The 9842-nt window shown below is 39.9% G+C and overlaps 1 protein-coding gene across 1 annotated transcript in view; it reads left to right on the top strand.

Annotated features, from left to right (window-relative positions):
* LOC103364580 (anthrax toxin receptor 2-like) overlaps nucleotides 1–7027 on the top strand; it is a 72782-nt gene extending 65755 nt beyond the window's left edge. Inside the window, exon 7 of the mRNA XM_008291731.1 lies at nucleotides 4666–7027. Within this exon, the coding sequence (XP_008289953.1) occupies nucleotides 4666–4701 (36 nt within the window). The 3' untranslated portion in view covers nucleotides 4702–7027. The remainder of the gene's footprint in view (nucleotides 1–4665) is intronic.
* Nucleotides 7028–9842: the final 2815 nt, after the last annotated feature.

Below are 9842 nucleotides of genomic sequence, written 5' to 3'. Positions count from 1 at the left end.
ATGCAGGATGATGACAGTACAGCTTGTTGTGCCTTGTTGCACCTCCCCGGTATATTAAGAACGGCTGCTGTTGCAATCAGTTTAATTTGACGTCACGATTCAATACATTTCATTTGTGTCAGCGGAGAAGCGGCGGAGCGTCAGTAATGAACCTGATTAATCAGAGCCTCCCTCCAACCCTCCTCCTCTTGTCTCTTCACCTCCACATCTCTGCACCTGACTCATCCGGCCGTCCGTCCGTCTGATGACATCTCGCCGACATCCCGTGCTGACATATTCAGACTATTGTGCCGCTCCGGGTGGCACAGGTGGGCCTCGGTCTCTCCAACATGGCCCGGTTACAAGGCGGCGCCGGCTGCCAAGCCGGGGCCCCGTTCATCCGGGGAACAGGGGAGCTGGAATGGGTTTGACCGTATTGTGCTGCACCTGCTTCGCCCTCGCACCAGATCCCCCTGCTTCGCCTGCCATCCTGCCGCCGCCGCCGACAGCGCCGCTCCCCTCCGCCGAGTCCCCGCGCCGTAAAACCCGCAAAATCCACTGAACTTAGCCGCTCTGATGGCCGCGGCCAAAACAGCATCTGATGTGCCTTATTTGTTGACTGTGTGAGATTAGTTGCAGAGGGTACACGTCGAGGGGCTTACCATGCAGAGACGGAGCGGAGCCCCCCCACCCCTCCACCAAACACCCACCAGCCTTGCCAAATAATGAGAAATGGAAGATTCTCCAGCTTGTCTAAAGCCCTTGTCACAGTCGGTCCATGCACACTTCTGCTCCCGAGCCAGACTGTAGAGCAGATACTGTAAGAGGAGCTGCTGGCTGCACAGCTCCCCGCTCAGCAGCCAGCGTCCTGGTCAGTTTTTTGTTTTTTTTTTTTCTGGTTGTTTTTTGTTGTTGTGTCCATAATACCTCAATAGTTGGCGTCGGCCCCGCGCTCTGCCAGGCCTGCATGTGCAAGAATGTGCTTTTGTTTTCTCAGAAAGAGAAGCAAGCAGATGTGCAGCTCAAATCTGTGCACATATCGATGCAAATTCGGTTCTGCAAATCAACCAGGTCTTTTCAGACGGATCGCTGTGCCAGTTCACAACTTCTGAAAGTGGAAAGTTAAAATCGAAATTTTTCCTTCCACGCTCGGCTTCGGCGTGAGCTGGCGATGAATTAAAGACGATTGTGGTCGGCTGCTAGTCACAGCATTTCTGCAGAAACCTGACTTATTAAGGGAACAAACCTGCACTGATTATGATCATCTAACGCCAGAACACTCACCGTCCTCCTGAAGATCACAAATCAGTTTAAAATGTCAACCAGTGTCTACACATGACTGTAGCTTTGGAGACAGCATCGTCTGGACACATGAATAAATGCTAATGTTAGTCCAAACACACTCACTTAGGAGATCAGAGCTCCACATTAGCAGCTAATCAGTTTGGAAATCAGACCCAGGATGCTTTGACCATCACATTCTGCAGCAGGCTGTTGGGAAAATCCAGAAACGTTTGCATGTGTTGGATTTTCACTCCTCTGCTCTCCCACTCTTTGACCTCATTTTGAACCATATTTGGCACATTTTTAGTCCATTAAAGGTCGATTTAGCAGCACAAAGTAGTTTTCCTTATGAAATCTTACGTGTGAGCTGTTGAAACCAACTTATTCAGACGTACAATGACTACAAATCCTGTTTTTTTCTTACATGCTGCCTCATTCTGTACATGTGCACTTTGGTGTACATTCAGTTCAGCAGCTGCACAACCAGCAGAGCTGCATCCAGCCATTACTTACACTGTTGATTGTTTGATTTTAGGGTGATATAGCTCAGTTGGAGGCATTACAGTGAAGATTTAAAGGTCCCTGGTTTGATCCCAGAGTTTCAGGAGTTTGCTTGAGGATTAATAAAGTTATTTTCCACATTCATCAGTTAGTTGTTTGGTCTGAAAATGTAAAAAAGCCAAGATGACTTCCTCAAATGTTCTGTTTTTGCCCACAAGCCAAATATATTCAGTCATAGAAGAAGAAAAACTGATCATATTCACATTTTAAAAGCTGGAATCAGAGAATTTTGAGGTTTTTCTTTCCTAAAAACTACTCAAACCCATTAATCAGTTAGCAAAACGTTTGCCGATTGATTCAGTAGTTGACCATTAATTGATTATTCAGTTAATGGTTGCAGCTTTAACAGCAACAGAAATGTTTCTCAGATTCTCTCTTTCATCTGTATAAATGTGATGACGTGTCAAGTCCTGTCTTTTTATTTTTCTAATTAATCAATTAGTTGTTTGGTCTACAGAATTTAACAATAAAAACCTGAACATATTCACATTTAAGATGCTGAAATCAGAGAATTTTGAGATTTTTCATCGTTAAAAACTGCTGTAATTGGTTGATTCATTAGCAGAATAGTTGGTAATTAGTTTACTTGTTGACGAGTAATTGATTAGTCAATTAATCGTTGCAGCTTTCACAGACACAGAAACAATTCTCCTGCAGAAATGAGTGTCTGTTAACCTGTTTTCTGATCAGTTGTTTGACCTTTAAGATGTCAGATTTCAGCAATGCCTCGTTTTGTCACAACCCAGAAATATTCAGTCGTAGAGGAAGAAAAAATGGAACATATTCACATGGAAGAAGCTAAAATCTGAGAATTTTGAGGGATTTTTTCTTTAAAAGCTTCTCAAATCCTTTAACAGATTATCCCACTAGCTGCTGATTAGTCTATTAGTTGGTGACTAATTGATTAATCAATAATCGTTTCAGCTTTAATAGCAACAGAAATGATTCTCCTGCTTTCTTTAATAAACTGTGAGGATAAGTCGAGTTCTATCTTATTTTTTTTTAATCTAATTGATCAGTTGTTTGACCTGTAAATCTTTAAAGGTCTTGAATTTTGAGGGATTTTTCTTCAAAACTTCTCAAATCCTTCAGCAGATTATCCCACTAGCTGCTGATTAGTTTCCTAGTTGATGACTAATTGATTAATCAATAATGGTTGCAGCTTTAACAGCAACAGAAACGTGTCTCTGTTCACCTGCCAGCTTCACTCTGTCGGCCCATATTTTAGGAACCACCTGCTTTTCTTTAGTTTTTGAGCCTTTTTCCTTTTCTTTGATCCTAGAAGACGTGTTAGAAGACGGGTCAGTTCTGCCATATGACAGGAAAACACCATCACACTACTTCAGGGACAGTTAATAGAGAGTCTGCAGGAACCGGTAACCGCATCAGCAGAAACGACCAGGAGCAGGAAGCGCTTCTTGTGATTTGAGCTGCTATTAAAACATGTTAGAATGAGTCAAAGGACGCAGGCGAATTTTCCGATGACGAGTGAAGCGTAGCGCTGCTGCAGACGGAGACTCGGAGAGACTCGGAGGTTGAGGGAGCCGAGAGGTTGGAGGCCGAGCGGCTGCTGGGATTCGCTGTGTGAGAGCTCCCTCTTGGTGCCGCTCGGCCTACTGTTGGTGAGCAGGAGGAGGCTGCTGCTGCTGCTGCTGCTGCTGCTGAGCCTCGGATAGACCACACAACACACACACACACACACACACACACACAACATCTCATTTGTGGAGCTGTGCTGGCGTTTTGAGTAGAAGGGCTGCTGCAGGTTCACCAGTTGATGCTTTGTTTGATCTCAGCTGACACTAAATGATCAGCTTCGCTTCATTTGTGCTGAATGTGCGTCATGGATTTATCAGTTTCTAGAATGTTTTCATATTTATGTTTGTCTGCTGCTCAATGAATATGATCTTTATCAGTTTGTTTCCTTCATTAATTCTTAGTTTTGGTGTCTTTTGCAAGACGTACATGCAAATATGGAAAGACTTTTCTAATCTTTATTTTTATTGTAATTTTACATGAATGCTATAAAGACAATAATTTAATAATTGTGTCGTTGATAACAGCTTTTTTTTATTATTTGTTCTTAAAAATAGTTTGGGAGTGTTTTGGAAGACATATATACAAATAAAAACAAGCTGTTGTTTTCTTTAATTCTAAATAAAAATATTAGACACAGTGATTTATGATTAGAATTTTTGACAGTAGATGTTTGATTACGATATAAATAAGTTTTGGGAAGTTTTTGATGACATGCACATTTTATTATTAAATTATTTTCTGATGCTTATTTTATGTTTATTTTCAAATAAAAACTTAAAGACAATAATTGGATCTTTGAAATATATATTTTTTAAATTAACATCAAAAAATGTTTTAGGGTGTTTTAAAGAAACAACACAAATATTTTAACTTTTTTTCTGCCATTTATTCTGTTTTAATGAGAATGAAATGATATGTAGATATATTATAGCAGTTTCTTTTTTTATATATATATATATAAAATATAAAAAATGTGCAAACGTTGAATGTTATTATTTATTACTATTATTAATAATGATGTTTTTCTACACTTTTTAAAGGTAATTTTGATACAGATTGTTTATTTCATATTTTAATCCAAACATCTGTTATCACAGACCCAACTATTAAACTATTGTCTCCAAGATTGTTCTGGCTTTTAGTTTGGATGGAAAAACTTTCAGATGATGATTATAAACATCAGCAAATATGAAAATAAATGTCTTATTTGCTGTTTTAAAAAAAAAAACTGCTGTGAAATCTGAAGTGTAAGTTGATTACAAAAGTTCTAATTCTCTCTTTGTGTGTGTGTTTCATGTTCAGGGTCGGTGTATGAATTTCAACCGTGTGCAGCGTTAGTAGAGGAAGAAGAAGAACTGCTGTGTGAAAAACCAACATGTGCTGATCGCTGTGGACCAGAGAAGACTTTCAGGTTTTATTGTTTCGTTTTGTTTGAAGACGTGTAATCTGCAGCTGAAACCACTATCAGTTCACTCCGCTTCACTTTGTGCACAAAGTTTCCTCCTTTGGTTCTCTGCCCTCAGGAGCACACAGGGTGAAATGTTCATATTCTTTAAGTTATTTACTACCTTTTTTTTTTTCTCCTTACAACCAAATCTTTTTTTTTTGATATATATATTATTAAAATTTTAATTAATGAAAAGACATTTAAAAAAAAAAAAAAAGCAGAAGCATTCAGACTCGGTTAGCTTTTCATGCGCACCAAAGGCTTAACATATTCTGACCATATTGTGCCTTCTGTGAAAAACCTAATTTCATGGACACAGACGGAAGCTTTAAAAAAAAAAAAAAAAAAACGCAGAGAGAGAGAGAAAGAAAGGGGGCCGTTTGCCTTTGGCGTGGAAGTCGGAATAATCCCAGTGGGCCTCACAAGTGCAGAAGTCGGCTGCCTTTTGGCAACGTCTCATCACGACTCCTCTCCAACTTCAGCGGTGCCGGATGCCTGGCGGCTGCTCTTTGACTGGCTTATCTTGTCATTTTAACACTGAGAAGTGCACACGCATGAAAAATTGTAGACAGGACGCCCCAAGGTATTGGAAGACTTTGCCCTTTAGTTTTTTTTTTTTTTTAAAGACACCTTCTTTTCATTATGCACTCGGGACAAGGGAAATTAATAGAGCGTTATTCGACCGCGGGACAGCCTCCTGACCACGATGAGCTCCAGCTACGTTTGAGGGATTGATGCCTTTAAGACCTTGACATGGCGCTTGGTGTTTTTTGCCCCTGTTTTTCGGCGCAGTCTGCTCCGTGCTCGCTAAGGCGTGGCGCATCACAAACAGGCCCATCAGTTCGGACTTTTTTTAAAGATACAGATAGATGTTCGTCGGAGGGGGCCGCATCACAACTCCAGTGGCTCCCTCAGCGACCAGAATATCAAAGTTTAATTAAAATAATTAAAGGCAACAGCAAGCAGCAGCCTGTGAAGACTCGGCTTGTCTCTTTTTTTACGCCTTTTGACATTGAATGACCTATTACAGGAAGGGGAAAAAAAAAAAAAGCGGCGCCGACGTCCAAAACGCAAACCCAAAGCAACGGATGCGACGGACGGATAAGTATTGTTCATTTACACAAAATTATGTCCCCCCTCTTTCCTCCTCCTCCCTCCGCACCCAACCCCAAAAAATATATATTTATGTATATTGTGGATTTCTCAAGCGCGCTGTCACGACGCCAATCCCAAATGATGTCAGTGCGAGCGGAAAAAACAGTGGTGGGGGGGGAGGAAAAAGGGGGCAGCAGCTGAAGAAAAAGGCTCGAATGATCCAGTCACTTCGGATACCGTACTTCAGATGCAAAATGGATATTCGAGTCGAAACCTGACAAAGCGTGCCGGCTTTGACGGGAAGCGGTATAGACAATGACCAGTGGCTGGGTCAGTGGGATGTCTCTGTGCAAGCAGGGAAGCTTATCAAATGACACTAAAAATAAGTTCAGCAACCGTCAAGTTTGAGGGCGAGCGGCTCACATTTTCGGCGAGCGACACGACGCCCTAATTAATCCTTTGTTTCCTCCTTTCGTCCCGATTGGACGTAAATAAAACGAATCCTCGGGGTGCGCTGGTGTTTATGTCCGACTTAAACGCTTCTCTAGCCTCTTGCATAATTTTTGCAGACATTTAATCGGCTCATCGGGCTCCTTTTTGGAAATGTTTTTACGTTACAAGCACAGGAATGTTATTAACCCGAACTCATGCAACATTTACACACTGTGTCGTTACTATAGTGGTTGTACATGAAGGAGGAAAAGTTGAATTGTGCCTTTTTTTATACAAGAAAAAATAAGTATTTTTGTATTTTTTTTTATCAGTTTAGCTTTTAGTTTGTCAACATTTCCACCAAATTTGTTTCGTGTGACTTGCATGCACTACTTCCTGCTTGGCACAATGTAATTTATCGTTTTATTATCTTGATTGTATCTTTTATACTCACGTAGCACCTTGAAGTCCAGGTTCGAGTCGCACAAGCTGCACAATGTGTGCGAGTCGCAACCGAAACACACCCCAAAAAAAATGTAAAAAAAAAAAAAAAGTCTTTTTATTACGACGCTCTTTTCTGAGTTTTTACACTGTTTTTGTTTTTTGTTTTAATAATTTTTTATTTCTAGTCATTTCTGTTATTGTGTTACACTGCAATCTGTTGTGTCAAATATACATCCGATAAAAAAAGGTGTTTTTGTGTCTTTTTTTGGTTGGTCTTTTTAACACGTGTGTGTGTGTGTGTGTGTGTTGCTGGTAGGGGCGGACGCGCTGAAGGCCATCTTTAATTGGGCCCTTGCAGATTTATAGGGCCCGACAGGGAACGTGATTATACAGAGAGTGTGCGGACAGAGCAGTGGACAGTGTGCAGCCTCTCCCCCCGTGAAGTCGGTCACCGGAGGCGTCGCACAAACACACACGGACAACACACGGACACGCAAAAGCCCTCCGAGGTCTTCACCGCCCCAAAAAAGAGGTCTTGCATTTAGTAAAAAAATATGCGCTCCTACACCTTCTGCTTTGTCCACATTTGCATGCTGTGACAAGATGCCAGCTGAGGTGTGTGTTAGTGTGTGTGTGTGTTAGTGTGTGTGTGTACTGTATATACAATAAGCCCTCCACCATGTTGCTCGACCAAAAAACCACCACTTTCTTGTTTTAAAAAAAATGAGGATTTGACGTCATTTCTGGCTCAAAAGGTGCGAAGGAAGCACTTTAAAACACACTCATGTAAAGACAGAATGAAAAGTTGTGCAGACACACAACTGAACGCATGAAATTCATCAAACCTTCACATGAATTCACCTTTTCTTTACTTGACACCGAAGAATACGAGCAAGTTTTTCCTCTAAACCTGCTTCTTTTCTGCAAACTAAAGCGAAATATAAACGCAAAGTGATCAGTCGGCTTCACACGTGTGATTATGAAACTCACAGGAAATGAAAAAACAAAAACAGTCCTTCAGGTGTTTAAAGGCAGAAAAAGTTTATCATTGATTGATTTTCAGATCTGATGTTCTTTTTATTTTTCTGATTATCAGTATTGTTACTTTTTGGATTCATTTGAAAATCTTTCTAACAAGTTTTGTGTTGGAGTTTGTCTTATTCTGAATTTGAAGGTTTGTTTTAAATGTATTTCAGTTCCAATTATTTGCTTCTGGTCTCCTGGATTGGTCATAATAATAATCAATATCTGTGTCGGCCCGAAAATAATAACACATCAACCATTTAATCAAGCTGGTTGCGTTTACAAGGCGGTAAAACCAACTTTTTCTTTTTAAAACTTCATTTATCGTAGGTTAAAGTTCAGCAGTTTAGTCTTCAAGGTGCAGCTAAAGTCTCAAAAGTCAAAGGATTAGGTAGAATAAGTGTCATTTTAATGTGTTCATTTCTCGTATTTTATGAGCGTTTGGATTAAAAATCTCATCTGTAAATCAACTAGTAGCTGTCAAACAAATGTAGTGGAGCTGAAGTGATCCTTTAAAGTCGTCAGCTGAAGTAGTTAAAGTAGTTAAACTGTAGTTTTATGTACAGTCAGTGCACCAGAACTGAATATTTCTGTTTCTAATGTGTGTTTTCATTCAGAAACACTAAAAAAATCAGCGTCTCAAATGTAAAGCGTCGCAAGAACTTTAATAAACCTGATTAAAATGAATTGTTTTCTGCTGTATAACAAATATAAAATCCTAGATACTGTAAGTTCCAACACTTTCCTCTGCATCACGTCATCCTGCAGGAATACAGCTCTGAACTGAATCATGTTTAAGATTAGCAGAAATTAATTCAAGTCGAGTGAACTTTAAGTCAGAATAAATAATCAGTGTAATAATGTAGAATCATGATGAGAATCTGCCTTAACTTCAGACTACACACATTAGAACACAGCCAAACTCCACACAGACGTTCTGACTTTCCAGCAGCTGAACTGACGAACCGTAAAGACACAACAAGAGTCATCAGCTCTTCGTTTCCTCAAGCCTTGATTACAATTTTTTTTTTTTCTCAAAAAGCAGCTGCAACAAAACCAGACCAAAAAAAAAAAAACTTCTCCAAAAACGGGTGACTCACTGGATCTCTGTTTCATCCTCAGCAAACAAATCTGTGTCATTCTGACCCGCAAAAAACACGAGTCGACGCTAAATAAATCACCACTTTGAGCATATTAGTGCTCTCGGCCGAGCGGTTCGCGCCGACACACTTGTGTTTTTAAAAATCGCAGCTTTGTTGGAACATCAGCTTATCTGCTGTGTTTGCTCAGATCAGCAGCAGCTTGTTGTTTTAAACGCAGCAGGCTGCAGGAGACGCTAATCTGACTTTAGTATTCATCCTGCACAAGTGGACGCTCGTACACTCCAGTCCCACAGTCCGCTGGTTGTTACTGTCAGAACAAGATGTTTGCTGCAAAGATTCATCCACATATTTATATTTAAGCAGGTTAATAAGTGAAGGAATAAATTAATAAAACTCGAATGGAGGAAAGTGATAACCGCATGCATGAATGAAAAGAAACGGTGGATGATGTAATAGATTTTAGATAAAGCTGCAAAAAAATCCTGATATCTGAATAAAATTTTCATGCAATTTTGCAGAAAAAGCAAACTTTAATTATAAGTTGGCCTCTTAACTGTACATTATGTACATTTATTATGCATTTCTTCCACTTTAAACATTGTTTATTTCTGTCATTTTACAACAGAAACTCACTTTTTTGAACCCTGTTCGTCCACATTTCATGCAAAGATGTTAAAACTTGAACTGTTTGCAACGTTTATGTAACTTTATATCTTCGGTTTTGCATTTTTCTTTTTGGTCATGATTTTTAGCAATAACTACAAAAACATAGGGAGTGGATTCAAAAACATACACAGGAACCAAAGGAGGGGGTTGGGGTACCAAAGTGGGCCAAACCACATTTCATGTTTTAGAGAAAATTGGAGTCAAAATTTTATGTTGCATAAAAAATAAATCCTGGTCATTGGAGGAGTCGTTCTGTGCATCCGAAGATG

The sequence above is a fragment of the Stegastes partitus genome, unplaced genomic scaffold (assembly GCF_000690725.1).
Source record: "Stegastes partitus isolate 25-593 unplaced genomic scaffold, Stegastes_partitus-1.0.2 Scaffold759, whole genome shotgun sequence".
NCBI lineage: Eukaryota > Metazoa > Chordata > Actinopteri > Pomacentridae > Stegastes > Stegastes partitus.
The sequence above is the reverse complement of the archived record's forward strand: the minus strand, read 5'-3'. Positions and strand labels throughout refer to the sequence as shown.